At 42.6% G+C, this 24,073-nt stretch overlaps 1 protein-coding gene across 1 annotated transcript; it reads right to left on the bottom strand.

The window, feature by feature from the left end:
* Positions 1-1,568: 1,568 nt before the first annotated feature.
* Positions 1,569-21,867, bottom strand: LOC124605673. Its single transcript, XM_047137522.1, has 3 exons — positions 21,650-21,867; positions 6,283-6,401; positions 1,569-2,559 (listed from the first exon to the last, which is right to left on the bottom strand). Exons 1-3 carry the CDS (start codon positions 21,743-21,745, stop codon positions 2,472-2,474), a joined length of 303 nt encoding a protein of 100 aa, XP_046993478.1. The 5' UTR covers positions 21,746-21,867; the 3' UTR covers positions 1,569-2,471.
* Positions 21,868-24,073: the final 2,206 nt, after the last annotated feature.

Raw genomic sequence — 24,073 nt, 5'->3', positions numbered from 1 at the left:
TGTCTTTGAAATACCTACCAAGTGTACCTCTTCTCTTCGACTCGTGTGCTACGATAGTTTTCATTCTACTTATAGGTGTATCGGAACTAACTGGACTTAGTGCCCTCATTTCTCTGTTTTTGCTTCATACAATACTTCTGTTATCAACATTAAATCAATTTTTAGATTCGAACTTCGGTAAACTCCACTGTTATTTAAAATCTGCAGAAATAAAGATTGAGACTGGAGAATTCTATAAATTTAGATGACACACCATTTCAATTAAACCTACCAAACAGATTATGTCAAGCACTGGTGAGTCACACAATGTACCGGGTTCTGACGAATACTTAACAATGATACCTATGTCAACAAAAAGTACGTTAAAATATTTTTGTAATTCAGCAGTAGACTTGCCATGGCAACTGTCCTGACATTTTCAAGCACTTATTCCATGGCAAGCCCAGATGAAAATAATAGAAAATATAAATAAAGACGAACTCATACTCATGAAGGAGACATTATATTACCATATTGTTTAACAAAATTGATTCTTATTTCCTCGCTACACACATTCTGCTACCATTGATAGAAAGAATGTTACCGTCGGTTATTATTTGACACTAGCGTTAGACATCTTGATAACCAAGCAAAATGCAAATCATAAGGTGTAAATACGTACATTCTGAAAACGTCATTTGATTATAGACTAAAGAGTCGTCTCTGTTGTTGCATTTTGTATTAACGGAAGTGGATGCTTATTTATTTGGTCGTGAGTAGCATTCGAAGTTCCAAAATCACTTTTCAAATGACTTGACCATGTTCTCTTCTCATACATTGAAAGCATTTTTCTCTGTTTTGATATTGCATAAATATATAATACAGCATGAATTTGGAACTGGAAGTAATTCCATATTATCACATTTAGGAAATGACTGAAACTACAATATATATTACTTTCTTTTTATTAAACAAAAATTATTTGATGTCATATGCAACATCTTACTTTTGCACACTACTTTACAACAAGGAGTAACAAAATTATTAAAAAAATACTGAGTATAAATACAAGCTACTATACAACAATAAATAAAACGATAATTTACATTTGAAATTAGCGTTTGTTGTCTGATAGAATATTAAACAAATAAATTAGAACCTGAAATGTGCTATTTAACATGTGACGCAGTCTGGTACGTTCATGTGGAACAACGCCTATTTCACATGATACTGAATAAGTATGCAATTATTTACAAGTAAATGGTATTTTGGGATGATATTTGTTGTAGATGATCGACATTTACAGACAGAACACGAAATCAGATGTTCAGAAAACAACACAATTGTTCCTTAATATAAAAATCTGTGTTCTGATAACTTTGCGAAACTAAATTTGTTAAGAAAACTACCAATTTTTTTTTTCATAATAAGATATACATTTTGATCTGTGTGTTCAGTTCTAAATTGTATAATTAAGTACAGGGGTACAATACTGTATTATTTATCAAGAAGAAATGACTGCTAATTCTGTGAAAACTAATCACATTATACTGAAATACACTGATTAAAGGGTCAACATCTTTTTTACAACGACAGTGAAATCTTAATTTATCAGCTGCTGAGTTTTCTAGTATTCATTAAATTGAATAAAGAGGTTTCTTTAACAAATTTTGTGTGGTAGAACATATTACCACATTAATGTTGGGCAGTGCATTCGTCTTCTGTGGCTATGTGCTCTGCTGCACTGATTAGAAGAATACTGAAGAGCCGTCTGAACAAAACATAGTACCTCATCTTAAGTTCCTGTTTTAAATAAGAGACTACTGTTTCCTTCCCAAGTAACTAAATACGCATATCCAGCCAATACTAAGCTATGACCCTACAGTACTGGCCTTTCACGCGAGTAAATAAAACATATCAACAGAGGTGTTATGAATTCGATGTTGTGACTGCCAGCGGCATGACCAGATCTCACAAGTTATCAGTGGACACAAGTTCACACTGACTGAAATACAGGTTCCTACTTGGGGAAACGTGAATACTGAATGGTTGAAGAAAGGGGACAAAAATTTCGTATAAAGAGGGTTTTCTGTATGAAAAAATGTCTCTACAATAAGCTATTGTAGTAAGTTATTTTGCAAAAATATTTGGAACTGGTGTCATGGATGAAGTAAAAAATATGAGGCACTACTTTCGTTCTGGACCAACCAACGTACACATATCAATTTAAGATCAAATATCTTCTTCAAACTAACTTTTAATTCTCCCATCTAATGGACCACTTGAGCGTTCCATGAACATAGGAACTGATCTCCGTACATAAAGAGTTGATGAATGTAAGCTGAAAAAATGGTTTGAAGGAAAATGAAGATTTGATGTGGACGACGAACTGCTGCTGAGATGTAGACAATAGGAACAAGTTATGCATCGGTAGTAGCAGAATCGTGTGGCTGCCCGCGCAGTGGTGTTGCAGGGACCGCTGATACTGCGATCTACGCGTCTCTGCACCTGTACACGTAAGCAGACACGGAGAGGTCATCATCCGTCCTGGTGCACGTCTTGCCTTTCGGGCACTCGCACCTGTGAACAAAAGAAACGTAAAATATTACCTCATTATTCATAGAAACCCTAGATTTGTCAGGTAAGTATTCATACATTTAAATATTTTATCTGTTTACGGGAAGTAAGTAACACCTTTTGTGCTGTTGTTGTTGTTGTTGTGGTCTTCAGTCCTGAGACTGGTTTGTTGCAGCTCTCCATGCTACTCTATCCTGTGCAAGCTTTTTCATCTTCCAATACCTACTGCAACCTACATCCTTCTGAATCTGCTTAGTGTATTCATCTCTTGGTCTCCCTCTACGATTTTTACCCTCCACGCTGCCCTCCAATACTAAATTGGTGATCCCTTGATGCCTCAGAACATGTCCTACCAACCGATCCCTTCTTCTGGTCAAGTTTTGCCACAAACTTCTCTTCTCCCCAATCCTATTCAATACTTCCTCATTAGTTATGTGATCTACCCATCTAATCTTCAGCATTCTTCTGTAGCACCACATTTCGAAAGCTTCTATTCTCTTCTTGTCCAAACTATTTATCGTCCATGTTTCACTTCCATACATGGCTACACTCAATACGAATACTTTCAGAAATGACTTCCTGACACTTAAATCAATACTGGATGTTAACAAATTTCTCTTCTTCAGAAACGCTTTCCTTGCCATTGCCAGCCTACATTTTATATCCTCTCTACTTCGACCATCATCAGTTATTTTGCTCCCCAAATAGCAAAACTCCTTTACTACTTTAAGTGCCTCATTTCCTAATCTAATTCCCTCAGCATCACCCGACTTAATTAGACTACATTCCATTATCCTTGTTTTGCTTTTGTTGATGTTCATCTTATATCCTTCTTTCAAGACACTGTCCATTCCATTCAACTGCTCTTCCAAGTCCTTTGCTGTCTCTGACAGAATTACAATGTCATCGGCGAACCTCAAAGTTTTTATTTCTTCTCCATGAATTTTAATACCTACTCCGAACTTTTCTTTTGTTTCCTTTACTGCTTGCTCAATATACAGATTGAACAACATCGGGGAGAGGCTACAACCCTGTCTTACTCCCTTCCCAACCACTGCTTCCCTTTCATGTCCCTCGACTCTTATAACTGCCATCTGGTTTCTGTACAAATTGTAAATAGCCTTTCGCTCCCTGTATTTTACCCCTGCCACCTTTAGAATTTGAAAGAGAGTATTCCAGTCAACATTGTCAAAAGCTTTCTCTAAGTCTACAAATGCTAGAAACGTAGGTTTGCCTTTCCTTTATCTTTCTTCTAAGATAAGTCGTACGGTCAGTTTGTGCTACTGTGGTAAAAAGTTGAACAATATACAAATATAAACGGAGCAAACAAGATAAACACTAACACTATACTCGAAGTTGTGCCTATGTAACAACTTACATTAAATATTGTTTTGCTTTTTACTTTTAACATGCAGAACTACCGCATTTTCAAAGATGGCATTTACTGTATGATCCCTCACACTCCTCCATATTCCTGCATTTATTAATTTCTGTTTATCTTATTGATATTGCGAAGTTTCTCGTATATTCTGTAGTTACATTGATAATTCTTTCTTTTAATTGGTTTGCATATCATTCTTCATGTTTTACACCTGCTGAAGTAGCCTTGTTAAGCACTAATTTTATTTTATCGATTTTGGTTATTAATATGAACTGTTATGTAGGCTTGCTGTTCCAGTTTTGTGTTAAAGTTTTTCCTGTTTATTTACTATTCAATTTTTTGCTTTCTACATTGCATTGCCACCACACCTTCAAAGATGTTATTTACTGTCATGTGTAACTTCTTTTCCAACATAGTTTACAAACATTGTAACTTCTTCGGCGACAATAGTCAGTAAATGTCTGAAGATGGCCTTGTAAGCCGAAAACCTAACACAATAAATGCAATACTGCAGAACAAAAGCAAACTGGCGTTTTTCATTTATTATAATGTTGTTCTACCAGGAACGGACGGAAGATTCAGTTAACATGAGGGAAAAAAAAGTTGTTTGGGAGACTGCTCGCGATAAACTGGTGAACCGGGTCCGAGCTCCAGCCTGGCACGAACTTTCATGTACAACTGGCGTCCTAACGTATTCGCAATTTGCGAATGCATTTCGTAACAGTGAATTACGGGCTGTAATCTCATTTTGCGGAAACAACATCGCTTTCAGACGGCAATGTCTCTGCATCTATAGAATGGAGAAATTGGTAATCACAGTCGCAACTGCTGGGAATTGACCCTCACTGGCCGACCATGTTGTTTTCAAAAAATCATGGTTCAGTCATTCCAGTCGCACAGTAGATAACGACCTTTGGGCTGCCCTGGGTGTTTCCATGAAAGAGCTGCGAGTTTATGTCCGGTTAGTATCAGAAGTGTTGTTTATTGACAAGCCCATTCAATGGAAATTTTGTCTCATGAGATGTCACGTGATGTCAGAAATGCGTCGTCCTAGTCAATCCCAGTAATGTTGTAAGGAAATGCGAATACACACTTTATCTGCCGGTCATAGCTGTCGGGTCACTTGCAGCTTATAATGATGAAACTTTAAATTCTGTTTCGCCATCCTCTGCAAAGACGTTCGAGGGGCTTGTAATGTTTTGGAATTGTGACGGACAGATCGCTGTGGGCTTTGTTGTACAGAAGCACGAACTCGTCGAATACCTTCCAGCGTTTCATTTCAGGTCCCTTATCCTTCACATTAATAACAGAATCCGTCTCACGCCTTTGTTTTTATCCACCTAAACATTGCCCCTTTGTCTGGAAAGACGGTTTATCCCACGAGCATTGAGCGTTAGAGAGCTGCAACGCACTGCACACGACAGAACACTTCCACTGCGTCAGTACGTACCTACGCTCACCAAAGTTCCATAATGAAGTGAAAGACGTACTATGTGGCTCCGATTAGACGCAGTAGTTGGTGCAAGCACGTATCCGGCCAACTGAAAATATACTACAGTTTGTCAGATTGGATTAGCTGCATTATCAGCCAGTTGAATAAGGATGCTGTTATCTACAGAAAATATCATTAATGGACGTTGAAAGGGAAATGCAGAAGGACTTGTGATTTCCACTTGGTGTAATGAATGCCAGCTCTATTAAAACGTGGAAAAATGCAAGGCAGTGCTCATAGCACAGTGGAATGGCCAGACTGTATTTAGTCACGAGATTACTGGTGAACATTTGGAGCTCATCACTTCGTTTGAACATTCAGGTTTAATACTAACGATATGAAATGGGAAGATCACGTAAAACATGTACTAAGGAAGGCGAACGGGGTAGTTAGATTTGTTAGAAAGGTTTTACGAAACTGTAGTGCACCAGCAAAGTAGATAGCACACAACATGCATCTCCGACCAATTCTCGAGTACTACGCCAGCGTTTGGGATCATTATCGAGTTGTGGCAATAGATATCAGTCGATTTCTGATACAGTACTAGGAATGTACTAGATCGGTGTAGCCAATACGAAAATGTAACGGAGGTGCTCGGGGGAACTTAAAATGGAATCTCTGGAAGCAATACGGTACTGTTCTCGCAAAATTCTGCAGAATGAATTGGAACAACTATATTGGAGGAAGACTGTGAGACGGTTTGGTTGCCTCCCTCCTGTGTCTCACCCTGGGGGAGAATGACATAAAACTGACTAGTTCCGCATCGTTTTGATAGAAGAATAGTTCAAATGGTATATAGGTCATGTCACTAACTAACCACTTCAGGCTTGGGCAAAATATACGAGTTACTTACGTGTTCTTCATGAAGTAGTCGACACGCCTGGTGTAGGGAACGTAGACAGCCCACCCGCACGGCGTACTGGCATGACACATCTTGACGTGGTTCTCATTCGTCGATTCGTCAACGTCCCTCTGCAACAAAAAAAAAAGACACGTTACTAGGAAATCATAATTCCTCAGCTTCGTTGACTGAGTTAAGCTGTGGCTTAGTATATAAGTCGGTCCTACGATTTATTCTGGCACTTGTCATTTCATTCGTTTCCGACAATGATTGGTACACGCGAAAAATTCAAAGTTTCGCAGTCCACGTTAAACTGTAGGTCGCCCCCTATAACCATAGCCCGAGGTCAGCGCGGGTCAGAAACATCCTTACCGCACCCCCACCGCAACAGCAAGTCTCTTATCCGTATCAGCTATCCTTTCATCAGCCCAGGCGGATATTAAGATGTTTTCAGTCACTTTAAGCCGTGCGGTACGCTGGAGCTCTGAGGCGAGCTTACGCCTGGTCTGAATTTCCCCTTCGCTGAAGCCTATAATTTTAATTCCATATCCTAGGGACGTGGAAGTCGATCATGACCACATTTTAATACAGTATTTTCTCTCACATTCTTGATACATCCTCTAGGTTCCAACTTTCTGTAGTAATTACGGAATGATGTTTTGTGAAATTTTCTGCAAAATATTGCCTCATCACTGAGAAGTCAAAGAAGCTCCGTTACAAATTCTAGTCGCCTTCTGGATATCCATACATATTATAAATTGGATGTATGTATATGTTCCACATGTCCTCCTAAACCACTGTACCGATTTCAACCAAACTTGGTACAGATACCACTTATGGCCTGGAGAGAACCGCCGTGTGGCTAATAACCACCTATCTATTAAAGATACGAGGGTGGGGCTGAAAAAGTAGTGCAGCTCACGACGCGCGAATTCGCAGACTTTATTCATCCAGTGTTTGAGAATGAGAGCACCTAGTGGCTAGCAACAAAATTTACATGTAATTTCAAACTTTTAAGAGATTTTTCTCGCTGGAAAGCCCCACACAATGATGAAAGGGAAAAAATTAATCGCTTACAACATTTTTCCCTATTCATGCAGTAAAACTGCCGCGTCAGTTTTGAAGTTTTAATTTATTAATTCTTAACTACTAACTGTATTCACGACACATTTTGCAGTATTCAGATATGCCACTTAATGTATCCGTAACATTATATCATTGTAGGACACATTGTTCAGGAGATAACGACGTCATAGAGATTGAGCTGCAGAACGATATTCGCCACAGATAGAGGTGAAATATGTGTACAAATATGTGTGAAATATATTAAATATGTGTCAGTTATATGTGACACGTGCGCATACTACCAGAGTCACGGCTAAAAAGCTGCCCCGTAATTCTTGGATTGATCTCAAACAAACGTGGTACATGTATTACTATGCAGAAAGAAATAGTGTGGGGATTTGAACCAGAAAACGCTGTCGGAGTAAGGGTGATAACGTGAACGGAGAAGGGGGGAGGAAGAGATGAACTGACAGACAGAGGGAGGGAGAGGGCAGGGAAGAGGGGGGTGCAAATGGACAGAGAAAGGGGAAAGGAGAAGGAAAGCAGAGAGGAGGAAGGACATGGACAAAGGGGCTGGAGTAGATGAGCAGACAGACAGGGAGGAGAAAATAAAGAAGAAAGGGGAGGGGAGATTGGCAGAGAGAGGGGTGGATGAGATGGACAGGGAGAGTGGGAGGAGGAGATAAAGTGAGTGAGGAGGAGATAGAGGGGCAAGATGGAATGGACTCAAAGGGGAGGGGGGTGGAGGAGGTAGGCAGATGGGGAAGAGGGGAAGGAGCAGGTCGACCTAGGTGGCAGGAGCAGATGGGCAGAGATAGGTACAGGAGGAGATAAGACATTTGGGGGGGGGGGTGGAGAAAGTGGACGGAGATAGGGGGAAGGGGCAAGAGAGAAGGGCAGAGGAGACGGGCAAAGAGAGGGGAAACGAGGAGATTGGTTAACAGAATTGGAATAAATACATACCCAGACAACACTGGGTACTCAGCTAGTTGTAAAATATTGACCTTGTCTATCTCTATGCTTTGTAACACCTGTCGTTTCGGGGACAGCGTTCTGTCAACGGAGCTGTCCCTCACTGGCTGTGACTGGCAGCAGCCCAGGTTGGCCAGACCGTCAAGCAGCTTTGAGTTGTCACAACAGTTTGATCACAAGGCTTTAGGCAGGCGCGTGACTGGTTTCACTGTGGATACTGTCGCCGAGCATCGGCCATTCATCACTGCGCGAGACTCCAGCAGTCACGACCTTCGCTCCCCCTGCCCCTCCCCTCCTCTCACCTCCTCCCCCCCCCCCCTCACCGCCACATACACACACACAAACACACGCTGCCCGTTAATCTCGTGCGTAAAGCCCGCCTGCCATCGGTTGACAAGACATTGCACAACGCGTGCGCGTCACCGTCTGCTCTTGTTTATCCCATTCGGCCGCCCCCTTCCTTCGAAAACATCGACCATCGTCGTTATCGCCCCAAAAGGCACTTTTTGTTTCAGTTTGGGGAACTGCGCAGTCCGCTCCCGGCGCAGTCGAGATATAATCGCTCGTAACTGCGGTCATTCCAAATGGATGGCGTCAGCGGGTATGTACCATTCCAGAGGCGCAAGTTCAAAAGTTAAAACTAATGTGTAACAGCACGGACAATAGATACCAAAATCAAACAGGAAACTGTCTTTAATGTTACCTTTATCCAGGAGTTACGCCATTTGAAAGGAACTATAAGATCAGAGGAGTTACAAACTGAAAATCAGATTACAAATTCTTGTCTTCTTATATATGATCCTTTATTAGACACGATCGCAAAATTATTTATAAAAACCTATGTCAGGGAAACAACTGAAAGTCGGATACACTCCCCTCTTCTTTCAGCCTAGCGATGCGGTTAGTTCGTTTCATTAAATCACTTAAGCTGAACACCAGGAAGAGTCCTTCACAGAGGAAATTCTCACACCTGTCCACGGTCCGCTCGGCTCCCCCCGTCAGAGGTTCGAGTCCTCCCCCGGGCGTGGGTGGGTTTCTCGTCCTTAGCGTAAGTTAGTTTAGGTTGGATTAAGTAGTGTGTAAGCCTAGGGACCGATGATCTCAGCAGTTTGGTCCCGTAAGACCTTACCACAAATTTACAATTTCCGCTCCTGTCCACTACAGACTTGTGCTCAGCCTCTGCCTCACTGTCATCGACTAACATACGTTTCTCGTCCCGTGAGCATTATATCCTACTCCATTCTCCAAATCAGTTACTAAATATGCATAAATGTGAAGTACTGCTAATGTTGTTAGGCTCATGATACTAGCTGACGAAATTGTACGTTTTGTCTCTAGTGCAAATAAAATCGAACAACGAGTTAAACAATAGAGCAATTTTCAAAGCAGACCTGAAAATCTATTAAAATGAGTCCAAAAAATTGAATCTACACATCCAATACAAAATAGTGCAAATTAACGATAATGGCATGAGTTTTTCTGTCTAGTGCAGTTAAAGATCATGAATGACAGTTCATATAGCTGCCATGCATAACTAAATGTTTAGGCCTATATAGAAGAATGTATTCGCAATTGCAAATATGATTACACTTCAGCTGTTCGATTTATTCGTGACTTATGAAAATTTATACTGGTTAGGGACTCGAATACGGATTTCCCACTTTACTCGAGGGCTCACCTTAACCATTTCGGCTACCCGAGAGCGCCTCCCAGGCCAAACCAAACCCTCACGTGTTACTGTGTGTCGGCAACCTGCACTCGCACAGATGCTGTGATTCCCGCACAGGGAGCGACTTATTCACGAGGGCTGTTCGGAAAGTAAGTTCTGATCGGTCGCGAAATGTAAACCTATGTGAATATCAAAAATATGTTATGTGCAAAAGTTAGCTACACATTCCAGTTACTTCTCTGCATAGTCAGCACTCTGACTTCGACATTAGTGGTAGTGTTGCACCAGTTTTCCAATACCCTCATCATAGAATGTAGCCGCCCGTGTTCCAGCAATTCTCTACGCTCGTCTGCAGCCCATTGTCTGTGTCAAAATGGTGTCTTGATAGCCAGTGGCTCATGTGAGCAGAGATGAAACTCAGGATGGGCCAATTACGAGCTGTGTTGTGGGTGATCATCGAAAACGCTGCAGGAGCATCTTGATTGCCCCTGTTGAGATCGGCCGAGAATTGTCACCAAGAACGAAACACATGGCAGTTGTGTTATGCGGGCTGCACGACATCAGGCGAAATCTCTCACCAGCCCCTCATACTTTGCGGGAGATAATATTTTCTAGGCATTTTACTAGCTCACTGTGAGGTCAGAATTGAAAAGAGCGAAGTACCTCAATCGACAGGAATACTAGGGACACTACCCAACACATCAGTGCAAAACTTCATTGGGTTTTCACAGTGAGCTCCATTTCGCGACCGATTGGAACTTAACTTTCTGAATAGCCCTCGTATTATTGTCGTGACTTGTCCAGGCATGTGATACTATTTCACAGTGTCTGTTTTCTACAGTGCAAGTATGTATGTCTGAAGGATAATATGTAGTACACTGTGAAATATAGACATTGCAAAACAGTACAAAAATCTATTGTCAGAACCTGAGAGGAGGAGTGGAACTATTCTTGATTTAACTCGGATGAAACATGTTCCAGTCCGAAAATATCATAGTCTAATGTGTACGCGCATCTCTCAATGTGTATAAATTATGAAGTCAATGCATTTTTCGGCACGGGGAGTGCACCTGCATCGCTGCCGATCACAGATGATGCGAACCATGGCGATGACTGCGACGACTGGAGCATCGAGGTAAGTGACAAAAGCCTCATCGATACCTTCGAGATGAGGTGTTTGTATGGAATGGTAAACTCGCTGCACAATGTATTAAAGTCAACCTCTAAAACGGCACACGTATCACTTAAGCGTGCTGTAGATGATGTATGACTGGCAACAGTCGTGCATGTAACCCTCCACCGCCGATGTACGTCATAGCAGTGAAGTGGTGTGTATGTGCCAGTCGATTGAATGGAATCAGGGCAGGAAGATGGGTCTATGTGAAGATGTGTCCAAACCCACATCGAGCATGAAGTTGCCCGATTTGTTGGTGTATCAATGCAGAGTGTCCAATTTGTTTGCAAGGTATGGTATACCATTCGCAGCCATGTAACACGAACAGTGGCTGCAGAAAGATTCCATCCGACAGAGACCAGGCACGTGTGTCACATCTTGTCAGACACGAATTGCTGCTGTGAGTGAATGCAGGTCCATCTGAATCAGATTCCAAACACTGTGAAAGGAATTGCTTGCAATTGGCATTTCGAGAAGGGTACATCGTAAACGCCATAACTGACATTGGCACATACACAGAGGTGACCAAAGTTATGGGACACCTCTTTCAAGTCGTTGGAAGCCCATTGCGGTGCCTCTTTAGTCGATCATAATAGCGAAAGTGTTGGTGCAGGAAGTTTTGCACGAACTAAACTCTCGATGTTCGATGGGATTCATGTAGGGTGATCTGGGCGGCCAAATCATTTGCTCGAATTGTCCAGAATGTTCCTAAAACCAATAGCGAACGATTGTGGCCCAGTGACATAGTGCACAATCATCCACAAGAATTTTGTCGTTGCTTGGATACATGAAGTCCATGTACAACGATTTCCAGTCAATGGTCGGTTCAGCTGGATCAGAGGACGCAGTCCATTGCATAGTAGAACAGCCCAAAGCATTATAGAGCCAGCTTGGACAGTGCCCTATTGGCAACTTGGATCCATGGCTTCGTGGTGTCTGCGTCACAATCTAACCCCATTATCAGCTCCTATCAACTGAAACCGGGACTCATCTGACCAGATCACCGTTTTCCAGTCGTCTACGGTCCAATAGATACGGTCACGAGCCCAGGAGAGGGGCTGCAGGCGGATGTTGTGCTGTTAGCAAAGGCACTCACGTCAGTCGTCTGCTGCCATAGTCCACGCCAAATTTTGCCACTCTGTCCTAACGAGTACGTTCATCGTACGCCACACATTGACTTCTGCGATTTTTCACGCAATTCAAAATGGTTCAAATGGCTCTAAGCACTACAGGACTTAACATCTGAGGTCATCAGTCGCCTAGACTTAGAACTACTTAAACCTAACTAACCTAAGGACAGCAAACACATTCATGCCCGAGGCAGGATTCGAACCTGCGACTGTAGCAGCAGCGCGGTTCCGGACTGAAGCGCCTAGGATTGTTTGAGTTAACTTATTGACTTATTTATTTGCAGATAGTGAGTGGAGCTGTGGATGTTAGAAAATGGGAGTAGCTAGTGGAGAAATCGGAACGTTTGAGTTTAATAGGGTGGTGACAGCAGTGGAGGCAGTCATAAACATTTGCGCCGTGTATGATGATAATGCCATTGGATAACCCAAGGCAACAAAATAGTTTTGTCGTTTTAAGAAGGATCCTTTTGACATTCGTTACTACCCATGTTCAGGAAGACCTTCGTGGTTTGATAAAGATCCTTTAAACGCATTAATCCACAGTGATCCACGTCACTGTACTCTGTGTACTCTAGAACTGATAAATGTGATGAACTGTGATCACTCCACCATCGTGCGACGTTTGCATGCAATGATGAAGGTCCAAAAATCGGTTGTACGGGGACCGCTTGCTCTAAGCCAAAATCATAAAAATCAGCGGCTGGCCATATGTAAATCTCTGCCTGCTCGTCATCAATTGACTCGTGAACAACACTAACCATTCCTATCCTCTACAGTTACTGGAGACTAGAAATGGTGCCTTTATGCTAACATAAGGAAGAGAAAGGAATGGTTGAGACCAAACGAAGCGGCAACTCGCCGTGCAAAGACCTACGCGCATCCACAGACGATAATGTTATGCATCTGGTGGAACAGTGACAGTTTGGTTGGTTGGCTAGGGAGGGGGGGGGGGGGGGGGGGCAAGGGACCAAACAGTAAAGTTAGAAGTCATCGGTCCCATCGGATTAGGGAAGGATGGGGACGGAAGTCGGCCGTGCCCTTTCAAAGGAGCTATTTAAGCATTTGCCTGAAGCGCTTTAGGGAAATCACGGAAAACCTAAATCAGCATGGCTGGACGAGGGTTTGAACCGTCGTCCTCCCAAATGTGATCCCAGTGTGCTAACCGCTGCGCCACCTCGCTCGTTGATGGTGTGGTGCACTACGAATAGCTACCCCGAGGTGTTACCATCACTGCCGACATTTATTGTCAACAAATGAGACGTCTTGCAGACGCAGTCCAAGAACAACGATCAGGAAGACTGCGTGGAATGATGCTACTTGGAAACAATACCCACCTGCATTCTGCTAGAATGACAAAAAAACATTCTATGGGAGTTGAGTTGGAATGTCATTCCATACCCACATTACTCACCCGATCTTGCGCCTTCAGATTTTCACCTTCTCCGTACTCTATTGAACAACCTTCAAGAAGCTTTCGAATGAAAATGCGTTCCAAACACGGCTCGACGAGTTCTGTGGCTCAACACCATGTTATTTCTACAATAGCGGAATTGAAAATCCACGCCAGCGTGTGCAGACTGTTGTAAATAGTGAAAATGGTTCAAATGGCTCTGAGCACTATGGGACTTAACTTCTGAGGTCTTCAGTCCCCTGGAACTTAAAACTACTTAAACCTAACTAATCTAAGGACAACACACACACCAGTGCCCGAGGCAGGATTCGAACCTGCGACCGTAGCGGTCGCGCGGTTCCAGGCTGTAGCGCCTAGAACCGCTCGGTCACTCCGGCCGGCGTAAATAGTGCAGACGAATATATTATTGATGATTAAAGTCTCTGTTATGTGTATCTGTTGTGTTTATTAAACTCATGGAAAAACGCTACGAACTTATGCACGAATCTAATAGATCTCCGTAAAGAATATGCTGTGTACAATCGAGTTTTCCAAGATGACAACAGGCCTGCCTACAGTGCTGCAAGCACAGGTTTGATTAACCATAAGGCATCCTATCACATCTCGACCGGCCCGCTAAATCACCCGATCTTAATTCAGCAGAAAATGTGTTGTATTACTTGGAACTTCGTGTGAAGCGTAGCGATCAATATTCCCTAAAATCTGGAGTCTCTGCTGGCTCTAATTATCAACGAGCGGCTTCAGCATAGCTGTACAAATTTATGGACAGTCTTCCTCGTCGAAGTGAGGTCATTATCAAAGTTACTATTTGCATTCTAGGATATTTCACTTTCTGTCCTGGAAGGGGTGGGCGACTGATTTGTTATGCGGTTTGCTTACGTGTTGCTTTGCTTCGGAATGTGGGATAATGGATCCAGACTTAAAGCGTCAGTCCAGTTCATACGCTAGGCGTAGAAGGCGTTTCTGTAATAATACTCATTTTCTTGTTTCTTCCGGACTTCACCGATGCTGCACTGTGAACGTAGCGGTTCCGGCTAGAGGAACGAAATTCGGCGGATGACGCGGCATTGCGCAACCAGCGGACGAGGCCGTGAAGCGTGGGAAGAGCTGGCCACACGCACGCACGCCGGCGGCTAGTAAACAAGTGCCGCTGCTGGTCGCGGGTCAGGGGTTATCCCGCAGGCCGGCCGCCTCATGAATGGAACACCGCGCCGTGTTCGCTCGTAACCGCAGCCGCCCCGCCTCAACGGGAACGCCGCGAGCGCCGCCGGCAGCCAAGCGGCCTCTGCACGTACTATCAAGACGACGGCTAAGCACCTGCTACTACAGTGTTGAGTTTGTCCTGATTCACTGAACGACTGAGCTAGCTCATGAAGCGTTGCGACGTGAAACTAAAACACAGTCCCCAACCCCACACTCCGTACTCTCCGTCTGTTTCATGCTCATTCTACCCATTACTGAACTTCATGACCATTTAATCGTCCTATTGGAGAGTTAGATACGAAGGCGACGAAGAAGACTGGCTGCGGCGCGTACGTCACGGCACTTGACTCTGCAGGTCTTACGAGTGCCAACAGCCATCCCCAGTGGGGAGCAAACAACTATTTCAGACAGGTTTAATAATGGTTAACTGCGCGTATAAATGCACGCAAGCTCCCGACACCACACGACAAAGTTAAGACGTTTAGTGGGTATCTTTTCATTGACACCTTGGTTTCCTGCGGCCCTGCACGGAGTCGAACGTTCACGAAGTATGGCGGACAAGACGACTGGTGTGACGTCGTAAGTTCGTTGCGAGGCTCATATTTCTCGAGGTCCCCGCCTAGGTAGTTCTGACTTCAGGCTCGATAATGGAAACGTGGCCCAAGAAAAATGAACGCACTTTAAAGAATCGTTCTATGGTTTAAAACGGTGCAGGATATTTGAAATCCTCGGAAGAGGAGAAAGGGTAAAACGGAAAAAGAATAATGGAAGACTCAGAGATGGATTCTAAAGGGCGCACATCTATATCTAAATAACTACTTCGCAATTCACACTCAAGTGCCTCACAGAGGGTTCTTCGAACCACCTTCAAACTGTTTCTGCACCGTTCCAGTCTCGAATAGCACGAGTGAAAAATGAACGCTTAAATCTTTCCGTGCGAGCTCCGATTTCTCACATTTTATTACGATAATCATGTTGTCGACAGTAAAATATTTCCGCATTCAGAGTAGAAAGTTGGTGATTCAGATTTCGTGAAAAGATATCGCCGCAACGGAAAACACCTTTGTTTTCATGATTAGCACTCCAAAACGAGTTGCGTTTCTTTGGAATTTTTCGGTATCCTCCGTCAGTCCCGTATGGTAAGGATCCCATACCGCACAACGATACTCTAGCAGAGTACGGACAAGCGTAGTGTAGGCCGTCCGTTTAGTAGACCTAGCGTAGGCGGTCGCTTTAGTACACCTGTTGCATCTTGTACGTGTTTTGTATATCAGTGAAACACAGTCTTCGATTTGCCTCCCCAAAATATCACCTACGTGGTCGTTCCAATTTAAGTTGTTCGTAACTGTAATTCCTAGGTGCTTATAGATTTGTTTTTGAAGGAAGTCCGTCTTGAGCAAAACACAACTATATCTTTAGTTTTATTTTCCAGATACGTTTCGCTGAAGTTTCAGCAGCATCACTGGCATTTTATTTTCTTTCTTGTTACTGCATGCTGTGTTTTCCCGTTTTTTGCCGTGTATTTAGTCGAACGCAGGGATGCTGTCTTTCTGTTCTCGTGTTCATCCTGTGTATAGAAGAAACAACGAAGAAAATCCCATTTGACACACAGAAAGAGTGCCTCGTTCTCTACTAAGCAATATATATATATATATATATATATATATATATATATATATATATATATATAAAGCCTATTTGAATTAATCTAATCACAGGCAAACGAAGTACCAACCATCAAAGAGGATCAGAATTCTGACGGGATTGTTCCTTCAATAGAGCGCGGCCAATTCCCTCCCCCATTTTTCCATAATCCGATTAGACTGATGACCTCGCTGTTTGGTCCCTCCCCCCAAATCAACCAAGCAACCAACCAGACAGCGAAATTTCGATATGTACACTGTACGAATTTTATTCATCAAAATACATTTTTTATACTGAAAAAATACAGAGAACATAATAGATAATTTTTATTGATGTTATCAAAGAACAGCTACCCTCTCATCTCTTTAAAATTACAGTATTTGGTGGTGCATTGCCTATTTTCAGAGGTTCCTCCTCCCATATATGTGGGGGGGGGCAGGGAGGGGGGGGGGCGGAGCCTCTGGACTTTTACCGTGATCTGAATCCCATCTTAGACAACACAGCGCCATATATGCACTGACGGAAGAAAACCGCAACACCAATAAATGATTTTAGGAACACATTTGCCTAGATAACACGTTTAAATGATTAACATTGCAAGATCTCTGGTTAATGGAAGCACGAGATAAGCCATTGTAAATGTGAATTGATCGTACATTAATAACAGGTGTAACCACGAGAATGTTGAATGCAAGCATGCAAACGTGCATGCATTGTGTTGTACAGGTGCCGGACGTCAGTTTGTGGGATGCATGCATGTATGCCTGTTGCACTTCGACGGTCATTAGAGTTACGGTTAATACTGTTTGTGGATGACGCTGGAGTTGTCATCCGATGATGTTCCATATGTGGTCGACTGAAGACAGATATGGAGATCGAGCAGGCCAAGGCAAATGTGGTCACTTTGTAGAGCATGTTGGGTTACAACAGCAGTATGTGCGCGAGCGTTGTCCTGTTGGAAAACACGTCTTGGAAAACTATTCTTGAGTGGCAGCACAGCAGCTCGACTGCCGTACAAATTTGCAGTCAGGATTTGTGAGATAGCCACGAGAGTGCTCCTGCTGTCATACGAAATCGCACCACGGACCGTAGCTCCAGGTGTGGGTCCAGTGTGTCTAGAATGCAGACAGGCTGTTGCAGGCCCTCAGTTGGCATCGAGATAGAACCAGTTTTCCTCGGGAAACGCAACAGAACTCCGCCCTGCCCTCCAATGAGCTCTCGCTTGACACCACTGAAGTCGCAAATGGCTGTGGTTTGGGGTCAATGGAATGCAAGCTACAAGGTACCTGGCTCGGAGTTGCCCTAGAACTAACCGATTTGTAACCTTTCGTTGTGTCACTGTGGTGCCAACTCCGCTCTAACTGCTGCTACAAACGCAGTACGATGCGATAGACCGAAGAGAATGGTCTTCCCTCTAGGTAGTGTCACGTTGCCGTCCGAAGCCTGTCTTCTTGCGGCCGTATATTCCCATGATGACCGCTGCCAGCAGTCACGTACAGTGGCTACATTCCTGCCTTGCCTTTCTGCAATATCGCAGAAGGTATATCCAGGTTCTCGTAGGACTATTACACGACCTCGTTCAATGTCAGTGAGGTACTGAGAATGCGTCTTTATCGCCTTAAAGGCATTCTTGACAACGTCAACTCACCACGTCCAAACTCAAAGGTAACTAATGAACACGCCCTTTACAGTGTGTATTTAAAGCAAACCTGATTTGCATCCTCATAGCGGTGCCACTAGCTCCACTCCTAAGCGGATGGGACGAAATTAAAAAAAAAGACATCATCTTCCAGACGTAGAAACACGCCTACCAAGTTTCGCCTATGTCGCACAACTTATAATAGGCACTGTGACTTTGAAGCCAGCTTTGGGCCTTTGGATGTGACAGTCGCCTTCTTTTTGCAACGTGTTACTGTTCTCTATATCTGTTTTTGTTTTTTGTCTCATTCCCTCTTTACGAACACGCGCAAGTTAGTTCTTTCTCCTCTGCTAACCACCTGTTTCCGTAGATCGTGCACAATTATCGTAAACATATTACTGTGCGAAGAAGATCAATGATATGACTTTTAACTCATTTTGTAAGATGTGAGTCTTATTCTGCAATAGTGCCTATTCAGTAAATTTTACCGCACTAATTTGTCGGTTTGCACGTCTTGGATAATATACTGAATCTTTTATGGCGCATCACCGTCAATGTCTGCCAAAGAAGTCCCTCTGCTTTTGGATATTGTTACAGCTTTGAGAACCCGCAGTGTTCGACTCCCAACGGTCTGTTACTGAAACTTTTGTTCTTTATTTTAAAAGAAAGTGTTTGTTTTCTTTTCCAAATGTAGGTTCAGGTAATATGAGAAAGAAGCGAGTCATGTTAATGACTTCTGAGAAATTCAGATTGCTACATGGATATCTCCTTCGTAACCCACTGAATCAAAGTTAAATTTTGCTTTTAAGATACGAGGACACCACTGTTGTACTAAAGTAATGTCATAAAAGCATTTTATTTCGTAAGTAAGCTTCGAGTCTTCTTGCCGTTATACGTGAGTGTGTATGTATGAAATTACGTGTTGCGTCATGAGCGTGTCTGGAGCTTTTAAAGTGAACGGCCAAGAAGAGATTTTACTCCCTGATGCAGACAACCAAATCTCGGTCCTACTGCAGGAAACAACGTCGTCTGTCAATAATCTCTTTAAGAGTTCCTTTATGAGGTTCGTTTATCAGACGAGAATTGAACGTGAGGGGTTCATCTCGTATGCGTTTCATGTTCTGGTATAAGACTTTGCAACGAATGTGACGTTCTAAATCGACGGTGATATCACAGCATGAACAACCGTCCAGAAATCTCTGCGCACCAAGCTATCGTGCCTGGTAAGGTAGCGTCTTGTCGCTTACTATGTCTGTTCTCTACAGAGATTGACTTTTAGAGCTTCAGTGTAATCAGAGTTTAAGTTCATATATTTTCCTCTCAAACGCAGAATTCAGTCCGGCTGACTAAATTATTCCCAGCAGGCAATAGAACTGTTTGGACCTTAACGTTGTACCCACAGGTATTTCCTACGGAACAATGAGGCGCACTTATTAAGACATTATAGTTGAATACGAGATGGATAGCGTTCAAATCCCCGTCCGCTCATCCTAACTCACAATCTTTGTGGTTCTCCTTGTTCTCTTAAGAATATGCCCTGCCGACAAGGTCGCAATCCATTTCCGTCTCATCCCATTCCTACGGAGGCAGTAATCTGTCTCCAAGGCAGCAACTGTCGACGGGCCACCTTACTCTAGTCTCCTCCCTTGCCTATCCGGGACTATGGAAGTGTTTGGCTGTTTTCCATTCTAGTGTCTTAGTTCACATTCACCCCATAATGTTTGGTAGGACGGTGGCGAAGTTGCACAACCTATAGATAGTGCAATAGCCCCCTTATATGAAATTGTATTACAATAGTTAACCTCACTCTCACAGACAGTTACTGTAAGCCGCATTTATCGCAATAAATTTCTATTCATTGATTTTTTAATGACGTTCCATGCGGACGCTAACAAGTACGTATCGGCGACAAAAACTTAAGCTTTTTGATTGATAAAAATAGAATATTTGAGCGGTGTCTTCCTTCGAACTTATGGAAATAGCCTGCTAGGTATTTCGCATGTTTATCCAAAAATTATGACTATCATGTGTGATGACATCTGAAATTTCAAGCAGCGAAATGGCCAGTAACTCCAGAAATTAATCAGCGACGTTCACAAAACACTGTCAATAGTGTCAGAACGGAGTAACAGATTTACAGAATTGACTGAATAGAGACTGAACCCTTAAAACTGTTATTTTACCGAATCAGTTTGACAAAATACCGATCGAAACCCTCACACAACTAATTATACCTACATTTCCCTGCAGTCACAGGAAAACTTATCTTTGCAAAATAGTAAAGCGTAGCTTTGTAATGGCCACAATACATGCAGCAGAAATTTTCTCTCACAATTTCTAGCCTCAGCTGTGATGCTGTCATTTTCGAGAAAACAGCGTCGACTTTTTCGTGCTCGTTGCGACTACTAACCCAGCTGAACTAATTTCATTGTGAAACCCAGAATAGTGAATAATATGACATCTCTGCAACTAGAAATTTAATTTTATATCTTATATGTTCGAAAGGAGTAGCAAAAAATTCAATCCCGTTCATCTGCCAAAAAAAAAAAAAAAAATTGTTTCATAAACAACTTTAACTTTTCTTTACTTTGAAATAACATTGTAACATATTTTACATGGTACCTAAATACATTTACACATCACAGCTTTGTAACAGTGCCAGCTACCCGTAAGTCATCTTCGCAACTGCTACTTTAATTGAATATCTCATCAGTTCGAAAGCGGTAGCTAAAAATTCGAGTTCCGATCATTGACAAAAAAAACTACGAAATAGCTAACATAGTTAAATGGAGTCAATAGTATTGTTTCATGGACAACACGAACTTTTCTTTTACTTTAAAGTGGCATTTTAACATATTTTATACAGTACCAGCTAGATTTGTATATCATATTTTTGTAAGAATACCACCTCCCAGACCAGCTTGTGAAAAGGAAAACAGTGAAAGGCAACAACATATTAAAAGAAAAGTTAAACTTAATTCTAATTTACATACAAATTAAGGCAGTGATAGTTTTAAATCTGCTAATAACGTTGATGTAAGACAGAGGGTGCAACACTGCAGCAGGTTCACTGGAAATATGTTCACTGAACATACTTTTTGAATAGAACTGACATTCGCCTAACAAGGATTTTATTATGCTATTATATCAGAAAAAAATAAGGTACTACCTATTTCACAAGAGGCTATGCCCTTTTGCAAGCTTTTAAACTTGTAAAGAACTTTTTAAAAAACCTTGTAAATGTAAGCTAAAAATGAAAAGGGGAAGAAAGCTCTGAATAATTTTCTCAAGAAATTACGTATATTTGTGCAGTTCATTCGAGATTTCATCGTGGCGATAGCTAAGAGAGCAAGTATCGCAGCTATGGATTAAAATGTTTTTCAAGGACCTAACAAAAAGTACCAGTGACATTAGCATAAAGAAAGATTAGCTTAGTTTTATGAGAGACGTAGATATCTCACTGCTTGCTTACCCTCGTTCTGACGGCCGCGGCGTCGAGAGCGACAGCAAGGCAGGTGACGAGAAGCGCCGCGACCAAGAAGCTGCGCTGCAGACCGGAGCTCTCCATGCTGATCCACTTACTGACGTGAGCGAACGGCGAAGTCGGCTGTCTCTCGTTACAGGCAAAGATTCGACGAGCAACTGTCTCTTCGAGCACAAGACCGCTGGCTATGCTAGCTGTATGCCGTGCACGGCGCGTCCGCCCGCTTATATTGCAGCTCCCGCGCTATTGCTTACCCCCACTCTCTCCCTCTCACACCACCCCCCACTCCAGAGCGCTAGCCGACAGGGAGGGGGGAAACGCGCGGGCTGCCAGCCAATCTGCGACTTCTGCGGGCGCCGACGCGGGCGCGAGCTACCTGTTCCGCGAAGCCGGTGTCACTGCGATAGTATTCGTGTGTGCCACTGTGCCGCGCGGTTTGGTGTAGGCGCAGTGCGCGCTGCTTCTTGCCGAATCACAAGTTTCAGCCATTATTTTACGTCATTACGTAGCTAAGGACTGTCACATTCGGTATTACGTACACGGTCACTTTAATGCTCAATAATTAGACAAAGTGCCCCAGGAGGAATGGGTCAGTAATCAGCGATATGACAGGAACGACCATTCGAAGCATAAAAGTCAAGTTAAAAAAAAATTGGCTCCGAAATGCATACCCTAAGAGATATTAGCACTTTTTCATCTTCGATACCGTGAAGCAAATCTCTTCTACCTCAAGCTCTTTGCCTCCCATATTTTGAGAGGAGGCAGTGTGGACCGAAACAAGAAAAAACTGTCAAGTAACCATGGGCTCTAAAATGCATACCTTAGGAGCTTTGAGCACTTGTTCACTAGAAGGGATGTATTTAACAGAAGTGATGATGAAGAAGTGCCCATAGCTCCCGAGATATGCAGTTTGTAACCCATCTTTACTAGATATTGTTTATAGTTTTCGTCTATAGTAATACCTCTCAACAAATACAAAGCAAAGAGCTTTCAGTAGAAGAGATATGTTTCACAGGACCGAAGATGAAGTTCTGAAGGTAGAATGCTAGAGCTCATGTTTACTACACTTTCTTGCTACGAATGGTCTTTCCTGTCACATCCCTGAATATTAATCATTCCTCCTGGGACACCCTGTATACTTCGAGATTTCGGAGTTGAACAGCACAGGTTTCCCATATATCTATTATACTTCTAGTTCATAATGTCATAAAATTTAAGCTATACGTCCTTAGGCTATGCGGCTATGTGCAGCTTTCTGTCCAGCAAACGCAATTAATGGTTCAAATGGCTCTGAGCACTATGGGACTTAACAGCTGTGATCATCAGTCACCTAGAACTTAGAACTACTTAAACCTAACTAACCTAAGGACATCACACACATCCATGCCCGAGGCAGGATTCGAACCTGCGACCGTAGCAGTCGCGCGGTTCCGGACTGCGCGCCTAGAACCGCGAGACCACCGCGGCCGGCTAAACGCAATTAATGTACAGATATGTTTGATGTGGAAATGTTCACACGTAAACACTGATGAACGAGTAACCTGTGAATTTAAATGCACTTCTGCTCCGTAGGTCGCCAGTGGCCCCAAACTTGCCATAAATGTTGTGTTATTACAATACAGACGAAAAACAAATATACTGATAAAGTCTAATAGGTGATCGTGCTTATGAAACACAATCTCTTCCGCTGTAATCTCGTCTAGGAATGATTCGGCAGTGTGCTCCATGTCTTGTTTTATTACTTAATACCCTAACTGTTTACGCGTGTGGCTGTCTGCCTTAGTTGATTTATACAGCGTGTCACATCGATATTTTGTCAACCAATTCACCGTGTCTGATCTCTGCCTTTTCCGGACGTCCAAATTTCCGGCATAAAAAATCGGTTCTGTAAGTTTGCATATTTTCCTTGCTGTTGGTCCTAATTGTGTCTTGATAATAAACTATTGCATTACACACCACGATTCTCGATGATGAAATATATATATATATATATATATATATATATATATATATATATATATATATATATATCAGTCCGTATTACAATGATGCAACAAACGCGCATCTATACAAAATGTACAGTCGATTGAGAAAACTCGGACGAAAGTACTTCCGAGTTAAAAAGCACCACCCCACCCCAATAAGGCTTAGTAACAGTTTTGCTGGATAAGATTTCATACGACGAACAACAGAAAAATATATTCTTGTACCAACCGACGAACACATACACAACCAAATGTGCAACTAGGAGTAAAACTACACTGAAATTTATACAGTGGTACCTAGACATACCTAAATGAAAACCAAAAAAGTAGTTAGTGTATCCTATCACAAGTGGGATTAAGAATGTTATAGTGCCCCATATCGCTGGAACTAAATACTGGGATGGTTCCTATTCCTTCCCCATCCTTT

The sequence above is a fragment of the Schistocerca americana genome, chromosome 3, assembly GCF_021461395.2.
Source record: "Schistocerca americana isolate TAMUIC-IGC-003095 chromosome 3, iqSchAmer2.1, whole genome shotgun sequence".
NCBI classification, from domain to species: Eukaryota; Metazoa; Arthropoda; class Insecta; order Orthoptera; family Acrididae; genus Schistocerca; species Schistocerca americana.
This window is presented reverse-complemented; position numbering and strand designations above follow the sequence as displayed.

Bases quoted from the DNA above. Each gene is read 5' to 3' on its own strand.
- LOC124605673 (XM_047137522.1), bottom strand. From the start codon at position 21,745: ATGGAGAGCTCCGGTCTGCAGCGCAGCTTCTTGGTCGCGGCGCTTCTC. The intron at 6,402-21,649 runs GTAAGCAAGCAG...TTTTTGTTGCAG, and splicing joins CCGCGGCCGTCAGAACGAGG to AGGGACGTTGACGAATCGAC. The intron at 2,560-6,282 runs GTAAGTAACTCG...TTTTGTTCACAG, and splicing joins GACTACTTCATGAAGAACAC to GTGCGAGTGCCCGAAAGGCA.